This window comes from Armigeres subalbatus, chromosome 2 (assembly GCF_024139115.2).
Source record: "Armigeres subalbatus isolate Guangzhou_Male chromosome 2, GZ_Asu_2, whole genome shotgun sequence".
NCBI classification, from domain to species: domain Eukaryota; kingdom Metazoa; phylum Arthropoda; class Insecta; order Diptera; family Culicidae; genus Armigeres; species Armigeres subalbatus.
Genome location: NC_085140.1, coordinates 227540199 through 227557463, shown reverse-complemented (window position 1 = coordinate 227557463; position 17265 = coordinate 227540199). Strand labels below are relative to the sequence as shown.

At 38.8% G+C, this 17265-nt stretch overlaps 1 protein-coding gene across 6 annotated transcripts in view; it reads left to right on the top strand.

Annotated features, from left to right (window-relative positions):
• The window catches only part of LOC134211809 (uncharacterized), a 105744-nt gene that overhangs the window by 56919 nt on the left and 31560 nt on the right, over positions 1-17265 (top strand). For all 6 annotated transcript variants that reach the window (XR_009979106.1, XM_062689075.1, XM_062689072.1 and 3 more), the window contains exons 5-7: positions 800-933; positions 1006-1146; positions 1207-2698. Coding sequence is in view for 5 of the 6 variants with exons in the window: in XM_062689075.1 (XP_062545059.1) it covers positions 800-933; positions 1006-1146; positions 1207-2698 (1767 nt within the window). In the remaining variant the exon portion in view is untranslated. The remainder of the gene's footprint in view (positions 1-799; positions 934-1005; positions 1147-1206; positions 2699-17265) is intronic.

Below are 17265 nucleotides of genomic sequence, written 5' to 3'. Positions count from 1 at the left end.
GGTAATGGAATGATGCAAGAATTAAGCGGTACCCATATTTATAGGTTCCCTTGATCTCAATGTTTTTCATTGAAAACAGTTTCATGCCTATTGAAACAAGTTTTTCGGGTCATATCAAGCATGGACATGAAAGGCATACTTGAAATCTGTCGATTGAGGGGCTTACCGCAGAAATTCGTCCACTGAGACGAACGCTATTAACGTTTAAAATCTTTCAACACAGCGTAACGCGGTCGATTTGAATATTTTGAAATGACACCCGGTATAGTAAATAGAGAGACGTAAGTCCTACGTCAAAATGTTGCAAAAGGCAGTTTTTTTTTGAAAAATAAAGCGAAAGACAACCAAATGAAGCATCCACCGGATATAGTTATGTCTTCGCTATTGGATGATGTAGTTTTGAAACAAAAATACTTCCCCCATCCAGCTGAAGACTGCTTTTTCTCCTCGGTGGGTGGCTTTATTACTGGGGGGTGGTACGACCACGTGGCTGTCTTTCTCGTCAATGACTGGATGACGGATGACGGATGGGGTTTTTCACTCAATCATTGTAATTTATGACCTACCCGTCATAGTGACATTCAGCCAATCTTATATGCCTTTGCGTAATGTGACCAGCAAGCGTCCTGCGAAACGCGGGACGCCTATCTGGATTGCGCCGATGATTTTGGCAAAAAAAAAATGAAAAACTAAGTTAAAAATGCAGCGGGACTTCTGGTCACATTATTTTTGCATATTTTCTGATGAACGAGCATCCTCGGTGCTAGGTGGATTAAGTTAGGGTTTTCTTTATTTTTAGGGCCTTAAAATAAGAAAGCAACGAAGTACTGGTGATTTAGAAAAACGTGGGACTGGATCTGGAAGCATTCGATCAACTGCATCGATTGCATCATGGCTCAGCACAGAGTCCTCACAGTCAGGAATGACAAACAAGTATGTTATCCTTAGATATGTAAAAATGTTGTCCAGCCAAAAATAGATAATAATCCGTTGTTTTATTTTTAGATCAATGCATACAGATTCCAATGCTAGCTTTATCGTGGAAGACGAACAATTGGATGGAAGCGTAGTTGAAACATATATGGGTGAATGGAAGAATGATAAGCGATGTGGTTATGGTATTTCCGAGCGAAGTGATGGTCTCAAGTAAGCAGCATTTTATATATCATGGTAAAACAATAGTTTTGTGTAATATTAATTTCTTAGGTATGAAGGCGAATGGTTTGCGAATAAGAAGTATGGATATGGTGTTACGACGTTTAAGGATGGCACAAAAGAGGAAGGCAAATATAAAAATAATGTACTAATCACTAGTCAAAAGAAAAAACATCTATTTCTAATTCGGTCTGCCAAATTCAGAGAACGAATAGACGCAGCAGTTGATTCTGCCCAACGCGCTTCGAAATACGCGTTGCAAAAAGCTGATATCGCTATTTCAAGGACAGCGACAGCACGTGGGAAGGCAGAATTGGCTGACGTTGCTGCTGATCAAGCTCGTGTAGATTCTGATGTAGCTATACAGATGGCCAGAGAGTTTGCTCCCGATTTCAAGCCACAACTGTTGGAACGATTCGAACGATTAAGGCGGGAGCGGCTGGTCAGGTCACCACTTGATTATTCTATCAAACAAACACCAGATATGCCTCCTAAGCCTACGATAGCTGATGGTGTTATTAAACAAAATATGTATAACCAAGAATCAGTTAGATCCCCAACGCAGCCACAGTCTCAAATATATAATCCCGAAGTGACAAATCTAGCTTTTAATAAAGGGTATTCAAATACTCAACAATCCGTTCCGATTCCGAACTATAACATGATACAGAGACCCAGTAATCGAAAATTATCGCAATCCTTCGAACCCAGTCAGAAGGGACCTGGTACAATACCAAGTATGCCAAACAATATACAGAGCCCATATTCGAATGCATCGCCGAGTATGAATGTTGGCAGTATGGCTAACAATGTTATGCTAAATCAACAACAATTAGAATCAAATTATGTGGATAGACAAAACTACCAACAAATAGATATAGATCGATTTCAGCAAGATAATTTTACTCATCGAAATTCCATTCAGATTTCCGGTGCAGCAAAAACTGCGCCAGCAATAGGACAAATTAATCAAACTTCTATAGATTATTTTGACCATTACAAACGACCTCCTAGCAGAGATGGTTCTGTGGATCGATATTCCAGAGCAGCGAGTAGACTAGGTGGAGCACAATCCAGACAATCTTCAGTAGATAGAACTGGTTCTCATGTAGCTAATCAAAGTGTAACAAATGAATCCGTGCCTGACCGATCTGTTCGTGGCGGTTCCCAAATGCGAGGGATAACACCAATGAGAAACGTAACGACTGTAAACAGTACGATAACAACGGGTAATGGCATTGTTCCACATTCTCCGTCCAGAGCAGCTACACCGCTTCATCAACAGCCAAATGATGCTTCGTTTTCCAGTTCAAACCAACCGTTTGAAGACGTTTTGTTACGTCAACGAACTCTGGGCCAAGATATTATTCCATCACCATCGCAGCCAAAACGGACAGAGAGTTTATATCTATCAAAGCCGCTAGGAACAACTGGTGGAACAAACGATTCAGCTCCGCCGGCAGCAGTGAGTAGAAGCGGTGGGCGAGGGGGAGGCGGTGGAGGCGGAGGTGGAGGTGGAGGTGGAATGCAGAGGACGATAAAGGTAAGCTGAATCAGTTGATGCATTTCTTAGGGGACTACCCCAAATGGCATAATGCCATTTGACATGAGGCCGTTTGGCATAATTCCATTTGGTATAACGACAAGGGGCCATTTGACATAAAGACCGTTTGGCATTAACACAAAAATAATCAATGATTTTAGGGCCATTTGCTATAACTACCATTTGTCATGATGACCATTCAGCTTAAAATTAAAAGATTACATGCTTGTAAAGATGGAATCATATTCATACTCAAATAGTTGCTGTGCCGTATTTGATGCATCTTCCCAATGATAATGCTAAGCGGTCATTATACCAAATGGCCTTAAGCTACCCAACACATTATGCCATATGGCCCTTAGGCATTTAACTCGTTATTCCGAATGGCATTTAATGCCGAACGAAATCAACAAAATACCCTAGAATAATACTACTTTGTTTCGCGGTAAAACAGGGGTGCGGGGGATCATGTGTCCCAAGTGAACAAGTCTCCCCACCTTTCCCTATATATCTAAAAAAAGAAAAACCATTAACCTATGAAAAGACGAAATATGGAAATTGAATGACTGTGTAACTTGTTACTGCACCATGAATTCACCCACTACGCATCATTGCACTCGGCGGAGGTATCCCATTTACTCGGGTCACTGTTGAACTGTGACTGAGGGAGAATGATAATTGGTTGCTTGAGTGCTTGCTCGTCATCAGTACTAAGACGGCATAAACAACAGGGCTGTCTCGCCCTTCACAATGACTAGGCTTTCTCAAAAGGACCAGTTATAACCTTCTGTCCAGACTTAGAATAGGGCACACGTATATGACGCATTGGTACATAATAGCCAAAGACAAACCTAAATTCAAATATTGCAATGAACTTCTCTCTGTAAAGGCTGGTTTACAGTTCTGATTACGTATCACGGGAATCGGTCCCCCATGCATTTTTAAAGGGGCGGGGTTCAAGGATTTTACATATCAAATAGGGTAAAATGCCCAATAGTGGATCCCCTAGTAGCGGAATTTTGCTCTTCCTGTCATAAGGAGTAGAAATTTTCAACATTTTAATTCTGCTTGATATCTAATACCAAGTTCTGCATCTCCTCTTCACGATACATACATAAAACACTCAAATACACGACGTTCTTTGTTGAATTTAACATTTTAAAGTCTGACTAAATTCGCCCTATAGTAGACCCCCTGGGGGTCCATAATAGGAAATTGCTTCCCTATAGTCGACACTTCATTTGATTTTTATGTTCCGTTTCGGGACGTTCTTCTTCCCTATTATGGACCCTCCAAAATATTCCTATAATGTACACTCTCATGTTATTTTTTTTAATAGAATTGTAAAAAATCATCTAATTTTACTTTCCATAGTATTTCCAATGCATGTAATCAAATCATAGGACTGTAAGGTAGGTTCTCGCGATGGAATTTCATAGCAAAATGTTTACATTGTGCTGTAATAATGCAAAAATGGCTGGAGGGTCTACTATTGGTTGGGGGTCCACTATTGGGCACTTTACCCTAGCATGCGAGAAATTCTTGCTGACTTAAAGGGCTAAGCCGAAGAAGTTCTGAGATTCCTGAAAAACATGAAATGCTACAACAAAATCTGACTATTGCTACCAGCGGAAAGAAGAAGGAATCATGGAGATCTCGGAACCCAAGAAAACAGTCGATGATCAACAAGTATATATACTAGGGTGGTTCAAAAAATCGATTTTGCTCCACTATATTTTGCAATCAGATGAGCACTGTGGAGCAAAATCGATTTTTTGAACCACCCTAATATATACAGTCGTTGTCCTGCATAGTAGGCGGAAATGCACGTTGTGAATTACCCATGCTAATTTCCATACGAATATTAATTTCAGATTTACTCTACCTTACTGGTGATTTCTATGTAAGGAAATATCATATAAACCCATCGGAAACTATAACGAACACATCTGCTTTCGAGTTATGCGGATACGAACACAGACCATTTCATTTTTATTATATAGAGAAGATAGAAGAAGAAGATATATATTGGCAATCAATACTGCCTCCGGAGCGCAATTCAATTATTGGAAATTGCCTTCTTTTTGGGTATTACCAAATATATTATATTAACAATATGGTTCACTTCGAGTTTTTCCATACAACGAAATGGCGAACAATGAATCGCCTGCTTTGAGCGTGCTTACAGCGGCACACTAGGAGTTAACTTTCTGAAATCAGTATGGCGAAAGGCATCTAATGGTTAATTTTTCGAAAATAGGCACTTTAATCGAAAAAATATTCGGTAGGCGTAGTAGCGGACACCTTCCTGCATAACTGGTACCAAATAGTTTTTCGTGAAAAGCTCCTACTGTTGAGAAAACCCGCGTTAGATGTCTTTCGCCATACAAATTCCTGGTGGTTAACTCATGCTGGCTATTTTGCGCATATACTATAGCGCCTGGATGTGGCAGCGGCGAGTAGAAAATCAGCCACTGCCAATAATTCATTTGCCGGTGATAACAACATCATCTAGCGAGCAAAGAGGAATCTAAACATGTTTTTTTCTAGCTTGTGCTGGAAAACCCTCCTGCCATCTTCCGGTGAGTAGTCATACAGTTGTTCGATGACATTTTACAGTGTGGGGATGTCCATACATTTTTCAATAAATCGATTACCGGAATATCGACTTTGTTAAATGCAAACACTACTGTAAATATTTCGATGAAGCAGTGCAAAGCAGACAAACTACACCTTTGCTTCAATCGTTCAAACTGTGAAAGCCGTTCCGCAAACATTAAAATGATTGTTCCACTGTAAACATTTCTATCACTTTCTTCAGCAAGAAATTTGATTAATTCTTTCTGAATATGATCGATATTATTCCAATGCATCATTCTTCTTCCTCTTCGGTGTACTAAATTCCTACTGGAACTTAACACTTGCGTTGCAACTTATTATGAATTGAAAACTTTTTGCTGCCCACCATTGATTGAATGAATATGTATCTTGAGTGGAAAGCCATGAAGATGACACTCATCCGATTGCGTTTTGTTATGTTGCGCTTATCATAATGGGTATGATTATTTTGTTACATTTAGACATGGAAAGTGAATTGAACAAGTCGCTTGGATTAAACGCGTCCAAACACCTTCGCTCAACTCACTTGAACGGACAGTAAGTTGAACATGTTCAACTCTTGGCAAGTAAATTGCATTAAACTAAGCTGTTCAATTCACTTGCCCTTTCAAAACGTAGCATTACGGTGAGATATTTCGGCTAAACTTAATTACGCCTATTTTATTGTGCTTTCTCGATTTCGTATCCAATATCAGATATTTTTTGGGATTTAATAGATTATTTTTCGATACTTTGGCAATAAAAACTAGTTGAACGTACCCGACCTTGCTCGGGATTATACTACAGTCGCTCTCCACATCTCGATATTGAAGGGACCATCGAGATAGGGAGAGATCGAGGAATGGAAGGAAAATTTAAATGGGTACTAGATCCAAAACAGCTTGTTGCTATGAAAAACGACAACAAAACAAATATCATTGCTTATTGTTGATTGATATCGTTCAAATATGGTCTAGTAGCCTAAAAATTTGAACATATCGACATAAGGAGAGTGAATCCAGAACAAAATACGATTACAACACATCGGGATAGAAAGATTTCAAGATAGGGAAGTTATCGAGATGTAGAAAGCCAAAATGTATGTAGATTGAAGGGACCGAGGAAACCATCGATATAGGGAGAGATATCGAGATATAGAACATCGAGATTTACAGTCAACTATATTTTGCATTCTTACTGTCAATTGTTGAGTTCATTCAGCGCCGCACTCTAGATCATTTTTAGCACGATCGTATTGGGTTCCCTTACAACTCGCATCAAAATTGTATCTTCACTATTTCTCAACTTTCTCCTCAAAATTTAGTGATATTTTATAACACAGCAGTCCTCAAGACGAATCGATTATTGAGAAACCCGTACAAATCGGTCAACCCGTTCGTGAGTTATATTGCCTTAAAGGAAATGCATACTCATTTTTATATAGAGAGATTGTACCACAAACGTAATTATGTTTGAGTTTTATTTATATCAGACTCTCATATCGGGCAGTTTGTTCACAAAAGTACGTTTCTCTCTGTCAAATCATATTCACAAATTGATAACAATTTGGAAATTCTCAAAAATGGGATTATGCATGCGAGTTAATTTGAAAAGAAATCATCATTGATTTTAAAAACCGAACAGTGGGTAATGTCTGTGACATATCCGCTAAGTGGACGTAGGACTTGACTTGACCATGCCTTTAAGATACATAATATGTCCAAATTTCTCACATCAACTATTTTGGATAAATAATCGGTGTTGCATACCATTCCTTGGCAAAATCTTCTCATCAATGTGTCGCACAGAAATCAAATCTACCTCGAACAAAAATCATCAAAAAAAATTCAGGAAGTATCTGTCCGGTCACGAAATATTAGCCTCGACAGTGGCAACCTTCCCACTGAAGGACTGCCTGAAATAAACCAAGTTAGCTCAGCAGGGGATGTAGACTTTATCTCAGCCCTTCCACTGAAGGGCCTTCTAATCCGTGCGATAACAACTGAAGGAGAACATTATTTTTAACTCTTAGAGCCTTGAAAAGGGCTGTTTGCTTCGGCTAAGTGCAAAAAGTAAGAAAACGATCTTTTCAAATAACCGCGAATTTCTAGTGGTGGTACAAAAAAGACTGAATGCTCTGCGAGCGAATGCACTTTTCAAGACAAAATTTTCAAAACGACTTATCTGCTTTTGTAAACAAAGATTCAAACGACGATTTGACGAATCTGATAGTTCTCCCACGCAAATCAACACCATCAATAGGTAGGTGAAGGATTCCGCTACCTGTTCATGGTGTTGGTTTGCGTGGGAGAGCTATCAGATTCGTCAATTCGTCGTTTGAATCTTTGTTTACAAAAGCAGATAAGTCGTTTTGAAAATTTTGTCTTGTTTTCTTTTATACCTTATTTTGAATCTTCTCTGCTTCCCAATTGGTGGGCCAATCAGCCAGTGTCTGTTGTATCCCGCTTCTTTGTCAGCCAAAGCGTCATCATCATCAACGCGTTCGAGAAGGGCTTCTTCTTTTTTACGCTCGTTGCTCGCTGCTGGCGTCTATTTCTTAACGGGACTTTTCGCTTGATACAGGCCAATAAGCCGGGCAAGCGAGCTTAGAATTGCAGTTCAGGTGGGAAGTAGGGTGTTCTTTTCTGAGACAACATTGTTAGTAGTAGAAGGAAGGAAACACCCGGACATGGGATTTCGGGTGATAAGATTTAGAATTCATAACATGGGACGATCATTCAGTCACGTTCGCTTTGTGTGCGGTCAGTATCAAACAATGTTTTTCTACATATTTTTTATCAATGCCAATATTGCATTGATCAATGCATTGGTATTTAATGTGTATTTGCTTAGAATTTAGTTTTGGGTCGCGCGGATTTGGTGCAGAATGGATTTTCATGTCGTGCGGAAATGGCGTGGATTTGATTTTAGTCGGCGCGGATTTGGCACAGAAAATATTTCAGGATCTCCGTAACAACCATGCAATTTCTATCCCGAAGGGAATTGAAAGCTTTGATATTGATCTCTATCATTGGCTCTCTGAAGAACCGATTGTTTTTGGACATACATGCTACATCATGTGGCTTTTCTTCAGCCTGTCTCGGCTCATCAACGCTGCCGGCCGGTCTCGGCTCGACTCTGCTGCTGCTGCCGGTATCTGCTCAGCATTGCTGCTTTGTCGGGTCTGTAGGGTGGACTGCTGCTGTACTGGCTAGGTTTCGGCTGATGATGGTGGTTTCGATGACTTCATTCCCTGCTAAAAGGTGTGAGTGCTGTTCAATCGATGATGCGGTTGCTTCGCTTGTCCCGGTCAGAATGAAAGGAAAAAATCGCGTTGCGCTATTTTATGGCTTCTCGGCAGACCCAGCGGCTGCTCATTCGCTAGTGTCTGCACCAATCAGAACGTGGTAATGGAATGATGCAAGAATTATGCGGTACCCATATTTATAGGTTCCCTTGATCTCAATGTTTTTCATTGAAAACAGTTTCATGCCTATTGAAACAAGTTTTTCGGGTCTTATCAAGTATGGACATGAAAGGCATACTTGAAATCTGTCGATTGAGGGGCTTACCGCAGAAATTCGTCCACTGAGACGAACGCTATTAACGTTTAAAATCTTTCAACACAGCGTAACGCGGTCGATTTGAATATTTTGAAATGACACCCGGTATAGTAAAGAGAGACGTAAGTCCTACGTCAAAATCAAGATAATTCAACGCGGTGTGCGACAAAAAAAAATGAGCATCGCCAATACCTTCACTACGTGAAAATATAGCTCTTATGGGCCAAACACATGGGAAAACTGTCAAAACGCACGCACACGTGTCCATTGTGTTTGATAAAGGGTCAAACATTAAGTCTTAAGAAGTCGAGTCAAGTACGAGACACTGAAGACGACCACACAGTTGTGGTCGAAATACGTATCTGCAAAGATAACGAAAATTAACTAAGGGAATTAAATGGAGAGTGCTTAATTTGTCTTAGACGGTTGAATACATTCCACTAAAAGAGCTTTATATATTTTTCTAAAAGTATTGCAGTCAAATGAGCAAACAGCAACATGGTGTGCGAAACAGAGAGCGAGTAGGTGCACCGGCATGGTCCCGCCAGATACAGTTCAACGAGCTATATCAAATTTATTATACATTTCAACAAAAATATGCCTACCACGCTTCTGCTACAACATTCGATTTTCCATTTGCATTCGATTAAACATAATCGATTAAGTTTGCAAAAAAAACATCAAGCATCCCTATTTTTTTTCATGATGACATTTTGAAGTGTGTGTAAAACGATCGTCATATTTTGGGTAGTTCGATTTACGTGTGTATCGATCCTTTCGGACGCGAGTTGGCGCCACATGTGGTGTCGCCAAAATTTCGTGAGAGTGAATCATATTGTTAATATAGTATATTTGGTATTACCAATGATTGATTCGGGACGAGTTCAATAATATATGATTGCCTACTTTCAGTACATTAACTAATATTGTGGGGCCCTCCTTAGCTGTGCGGTAAGACGCGCGGCTACAAAGCAAGACCTTGCTGAGGGTGGCTGGGTTCGATTCCCGGTGCCGGTCTAGGCAGTTTTCGGATTGGAAATTGTCTCGACTTCCCTGGGCATAAAAGTATCTTGGTGTTAGCCTCATGATATACGAACGCAAAAATGGTAACTTGGCTTAGAAACCTCGCAGTTAATAACTGTGGAAGTGCATGAACACTAAGCTGTGAAGCGGCTCCGTCCCAGTGTGGGGATGTAATGCCATTAAGAAGAAGAAGAAGGAGTGACCGGTCGAACTTATGAGTGAGCTGAGTGAGCATACAAGTAAGATACCCGCCAGAGTAAACGCGACTCACGCAAAGGAATAACAATTATTATCAATGAACTGTCAAATTGCACTGTGGTGTCACATCGCATCACGTGGTTGCGTCTACTCTGGCTTCAGCCTTAGCCTCACTCTAAGCCTCCCCCTCCTCACACTTTTTGTATGAAACATCTGGAAAATTTGTATAGGCCGTCACACTCCAGGCAACCCTCCTCTTCCCTCAAAGCGTTACATAATTTATGGATGCTCCCTTACACCAGTGGGGTCACTCATAGATTGAGAGTTCTGTACATGCCGATTCGAGGTCGTCGTAGGGCTGGTGCCTTAGCTTACCTGTGTTTAACTTAGTAATTGCCAAATTGGCCTCTGCGATTCCGCCGGCATGGGTGTGACGGCTCCACATTGAGTGAGGACTGCTTGAGTAGCGAGTGGTCAGCAGTAGGAAGCCTTCTGTAAGGTAACCGTGTCATGTCTCTGCTGATATCCTCGCGGCTTGAGTGGGCGAGTGTTGTCGAGTCACCCCCAGAAGTATTGCTTAATTGCGGGGTTGGGGACCTGACTGAAGAAGGAGTTGGTTTCAGTGGTGCGGGAGTAGTTTAGCGTCCCAACCTTTAACAACCGACTAGTTCAGGGCTAATTACTCTTAGGGCCGGCTACCAACTACAACAGAAATAATGGAAGACCACGAAAAGCCAAGAATGGAATCTTTGGAATGGAATGGAAACGCATCCCAACAAAATATTCTTTTCATTCGTTGGGACCCATGAGCATGGGAGGGAGAGGGAGGAATTATAAACGGATACTTGCTAGTACTGGATCACCGGCTAGTTCAGGGCTAATTACTCTTAGGGCCGGCTACCAACTACAACAGAAATAATGGAAGACCACGAAAAGCCAAGAATGGAATCTTTGGAATGGAATGGAAACGCATCCCAACAAAATATTTTTTTCATTCGTTGGGACCCATGAGCATGGGAGGGAGAGGGAGGAATTATAAACGGATACTTGCTAGTACTGGATCACCGGCGGGACGATGTACGAGGGTTCCGTTCTGTAGCATAGAGAATGTAGATATCCGAATTTGCGTAATTACCGGACTGCGCCAGGGCCGGATGGTGCTAAATCGTCACTTCCTATGCGAGTTCTTGCGGGATCAGATCGATGCAACTAGTACCTTCTGGATGAACATTAGGGTGGTTCAAAAAATCGATTTTGCTCCACAGTGCTAATCTGATTCTTTATCATGTTCTGAGTGTCCCCTGAAAATTTGAGCTCATTTGGATTAAAACTGATTTAGCACAAGCCGTTTCAAGTTTGCATGCAAATTAGTATGGGGAAATTTATTTTTTCATTATACTGTTAATGACGCTTCCCCATTGAGCGCAGGTTAAAAGAAAACCTACATAGCTAGAAGGAATACTCAACAGCTTTCACCCAACGGAAACCGCATGTTGATTAATTGCCCCAATAATTAGTAATCGATTTTAAGACAGGATGCAAATCTTTAGTCATGATAGTTAAACTTCTTTGAGGGCATCACTGAAATGTGCAGTGCAACATAGTAGCCTGAATTTGTGTGTGCTATCTTTCGCGCCACGAGCAGCAATGTTGCCTGCTGAGGAGTTATGCAATTAGCTCCAGAAAACCACGGTATAGATTAAATTCGATTACTAATTATTGGAAAGATTAATTAAGATGCGGTTTTCACTGGGTGAAAGCTATTGAGTATTCCTTTTAGCTATGTAGGTTTTCTTTTAACCTGCGCCTAATGGGGAAGCGTCATTAAAACAATTAGCTACTTCATTTGTAAAACCATTATTTTGGCTTTTTAATAAATCATTAGCTCATGGAGTATTCCCACATTTATGGAAAAAATCTTATCTTCTTCCAATTTTCAAATCAGGCAAACGCTCAGACGTACAAAATTATCGGGGCATTGCAATTATATCATGTATACCGAAATTGTTTGAATCTATTGTGAACATGAAACTCTTTGAACAGGTTAAGCACTTGATCACAAATCGCCAACATGGTTTCTTTAAAGGCAGATCCACTGCCACTAATCTCTTAGACTTCGTGACATTTTCACTTGCTGCAATGAATAGAGGTAACTCTGTTGAAACTTTGTACACGGATTTCAGTAAGGCTTTCGATAGAGTTGACATCTCTTTATTACTCTTTAAGCTTCAGCGATTAGGTTTTTCGGAATATTTGGTTAGATGGATTGAATCATATCTTAGAGATAGAACACAGTTAGTGCGCTTCCATAATAAATTGTCTTCGCCAATTAAAGTTACTTCTGGTGTACCACAAGGATCACACTTAGGTCCATTATTGTTCATTCTTTTGTTAATGATATAACACTCATATTAAAACGCCTTAAGGTCCTTATTTATGCCGATGACATGAAATTGTACATGGAAATTTGTGATGATGCTGACTTAGCCGTATTTCAACAAGAAATTGACGATTTTTATAACTGGTGCTCAAAAACCTTCTCGATATAAACGTGAAAAAATGTAGCATAATTTCATTTACTAGAAAGCAGATATTACAAAACATTACCTGTAAGCTAGGCCAGGAACGAATTATACGATGCACAAAAGTGAGAGACTTAGGGTTATTATTAGACTCCAAGTTGACCTTTGTAGAACATTATAACGTCATTATTCATAAAGCACATAACATGCTTGGATTCATTTAACGTTTCAGTTATCATTTCAATGACCCTTACACGATAAAAACACTCTATGTGTCCTACGTCAGATCAATATAAGAATACTGTAGCATTGTCTGGTCACCCTATCAAGAAGTCCACTCAAATCGAATCGAATCAGTACAAAAACAGTTTTTGCTTTTTGCTCTTAGAAAGTTAGGTTGGTCAACCCTACCGCTTCCGTCATATGAATCTCGGTGCCTACTAATTAATATCGAAACACTTAAGAAAAGAAGAGAAGTTGGTTGTGTAACATTCGTTAATGGTTTAATCTCACATCAGATAAAAGCAGAAAGCCTTCTGTCAGGCTTGAACTTTTATGCACCTACGCGTACCTTGAGAAATCGTGACTTATTTCAACTAAATCTGCAACGCACAACTCTATGATGAACATATATAATAAATATTGTGAGGTCATCGACATATCAATGTCTAACACGCTAGTGAGGAAAACAATGAATAGTATTGCATAATAGTTGTCTAGTGATTAAAACAGATAGTGTTTAAGTGAAACAATGTGTTTGTAGTCTACAATGCTTGACGAAATAAATAAATAAAATAAATAAATTAACAGTACAATGAAAAAATAAATTTCCCCATACTAATTTGCATGCAAACTTGAAACGGCTTGTGCTAAATCAGTTTTAATCCAAATCAGCTCAAATTTTCAGAGCACACTTAGAACATGATAAAGAATCAGATAAGCACTGTGGAGCAAAATCGATTTTTTGAACCACCCTAATGAACATCTCATGGTTCGTGAATAGGACAGACTATTCATGTTTTCAAAAAGTGTCTAAAATTCAACCGGTCAGCCCAGAATCACAATTCTCATGCTAAAATAAACCTCCTGTCTCACCATAGTCAAAACATCAACGGAACGAATCGCAATGTTGATAAGACTTGTTGAGTACACCAAAAGCTTCCGTTTAGAGGTTGTTGCGATGATTTTTGGCGTTTATATCTCTTGTTAGACTTTTTTTCAAAATTGAAAATAGCTCAAAAAACACTAAATCGACTTGAGCCACCTCGAAATTTCATCCGAATCAGCTGAAAATTAAACAGTGGAGCAATTCTCTGTGAAATCATGATTATTTTTCGAGATTTCAATTTTGTATTTTTTGATTTCCCTGAAATTTTGTATACACATTCTTTGTGAGCGTATTGTGTGAATAGTCAAGTTGAAGGTATAGGGATAGAGATGGAAACGGTATGGAAATCCATTTCCAGTTCTAGCGATTGCTAGAACATGAGGAATATAGAGAAAGATACAAAGTAGAAGAATGGAACGGACCTGGGATTGAACCCACGACCTCCTACGTATGAGGCAGAAGCAGTAGCCATATGACTACTGTAGAGGAGATTGTTAATGTACATGTCAATCTATTTGAATTTCTCACCATATAAAAAAAATCGTAATTGTCCGGTTATACACTCTTTATTTATTTGTTTCCCTAGAACATTATACTTTTTGTACTGAATTAGTTTTAGTTTGTTTTCATTCCTCTCTGTGTATTTACGATGTGGGTTTTTGAATCAAACCGCTCAACTTTTAACTTGCTGCCTTAACTGCGCTGGCTAACTTAACCCGCTGTGACTCCCTGAAGGTTCCTTAAATAACTTCCATAAATCAATCCGTTCAATAATTTTCCCATTGCATCAGCAAACGAAAATAATTGCATTTTTCATATGGAGTTGCCGACCACTTTGACCCACGAAGCAAGTAATATGCTCCGGTTGAAACACTACCCCATCACCGGGTCATCGTGCGCGGTGCTGATTTGTTCTATGCCCCGCAATAGCGGAGACAAAAAAAATCAAATTGTAGCGAATGAAAATTCCGACTCATGGAGTTTTCGTACACACCAAATTTGAAGAATATGTTTCAGCAAATTATTTTGCTGGTAACCAATCAGCAATTTGAAACTTTGCTGATAATTTTGGCAATTTGTTCCAGTTTGCTGAAATTCAGTAACCATTGCAACGTGAGCTGTAAGTCCAACCATTGCAACGTGAGCTGTAAGTGGAACAGTGAAGATGCTATCCGTAAGTTGAGCAACAAAAATAATAAGTTGTATTTTTTCCAGCTTTCAAAAAATGGCGGACATCATAAAATGTTTTAATTGTCATCAATCAATTGCATATGATCGATGGCCTTCGGAGACGAGTCAAAATGCATGAGTTCATTGAGACAAATGCATGAAAACTTTATCCTTGCATTAAACTGAATATATACAATAAATGTTTCATTGTACAATAATAAATGTAAATTTGATTTTCGAGCTGTTTTTCATTGTTTTACCACTTTGCATACAAGCCATCAAAATCTTAAATATACCTTTGAAAATAATAATCGTGATAATAAATAAAAAATGTTATCAGTTGGCTTTCAGAAGTTTTGAACATTTTGCTGAATTGGCCTTTTCATGTGAGACTGTCGAGACTGCACTTGTTTACAACCGCTAAACAGGCCTGCAAGTCCGAAGCTGTCACTTTCATAGAAGAACTGTCAATTGACGATAAAATCAGCTGTTTTTAAACGTCTCGTGAAAAGGCCTATTGATTCAGCAAAGTGCTGTCAAATCATATTCCAGCCCGAAATGCGTAATTTTCACGCTAACCTGGATTTACCCAAAATTATGTCAAAGTGACCCAGATTCGGCAAAACCGTGGTTACTCTAATATGGGTAAGGGTACCTTGACTCAAATCTGGGTAACCGTACAAGCGAAAAAATCTGGGTAACCGGTACCCAGCTCTTTTCGCTCCAGAAAATTATTATTGTGTAAAAAATATTAAATAGAACAAAATCCCCATATATATCATATCATATCATTTGCCGGCTGTGCCGACAATGCTTCGCCATGATATATTTAACACTTCTTACCTGTTTCTTGCTACATTCTACGAAAAAAATCCAACATTTATTCTGGCATGCGACATCGACGCCGGTCCCCAGTTACCCAGATTTCGGGTTCGTCTGACTCAGATCCATTTTGTTGACATACCAAGATTTTGACAACTGCTAATATCAGAAAAATCCGGGTATAAACGACCCAGCGACTGAGTTATTCCAGGTTAGCGTGTTCAGCATACCAAGCTGATGATTCAGTAAACGACTAACAGATATGCCAGTAGTTCAGTTTGCTGAAAGTTCCGGTAATTTTATTTTACTGAAATGATTGTTGAGTTATCAGCTCGGCAAAATTTAGCTGATTTTCGGCGAAAAAAATTGTGGGTGTGTGGTTGCCTTCACGGCAACCATAATGTACTCCCAGCACGAATGCAACATTTGTTTCAGAACATGGAGCATAGGCTAGAAAAAATGGACATAATTTACATGAAGAAAATTATGAGGCATTGCACTACCAAGCCCGTTTTTGCATATACATTCTTTGTGATCATTTTGTCTCTAGTCTAACTTATGACGAGGGCCTAAGCAAAAACACCTTGAGCACTTTAAAAAAAAATTAACTTGGAAACGGCTTGTCCGATCGTTTTGGTGTTTGGTGGCAATGTTTTAGGTAATCATTAAGGCTACGTAAAATATACACTGTGAAAAAAAAGTTCAATCATTGAAAATGAAATTAAAAAGTCGATTTTCTCAAAAACGAATTTTTCAATATTTTTCATATATCAATTGTAGCAGATAATATATGTACTTTTTTGCACTATGGGTCATAATGGAGAAATGATGAACAAAATAATTATTTTTAATAAGTTTGTTTTTCAAAAATGGTCGAAATTTTTTTTTACGTTGTTATCGATTCGATTTTATGAAATACGCAAAATTTTCCAAAGGAAAAGGTGTTCAACCTATTCAACCTTGGAAAACCAACTTATTTGAAAATATTATAACTTTTTTGTCCATAATTTCTCCATTATGACCCATAGTGCAAAAAAAATGCATTTGTTTTCTACAATATATCAAAAAGTAAAAAATATTGAATATTACTGATAAGAAAATTATTTTGAGCTTTTTAGTGGAATGTTTTCACCTGTCATAAGACGAGTTTATACAATCCCATTGAATTCCACCACTTAAGTGGTGGAATTCAATGGGATTGTATAAACTCGTCTTATGACAGTTGAATATTACGTTTTTGAGGAAATCGATTTTTATGTTTTATTTCCAATGATTGAATTTTCTTTTTCACAATGTATATTTTTTCACATAGCCCCAATGATTACCTAAAATATTGCCGAAGATACCAAAACGATCGGACAAGTCGTTTTCAAATTAAATTATTTTGAAAGTGTTGTCACAAGTTAGGCAAACCAGTCAAAATGGCAAACCAATGATGCAAATTATGTTTTATGATCACATTGAATGTATATGCAAAATTTCAGAGTAATCAAAAAATAAAAAATACAATACAGCATTAGAATTGTAATTCTGAGCTGACCGGTTGAGTTTTTAATACTTTTT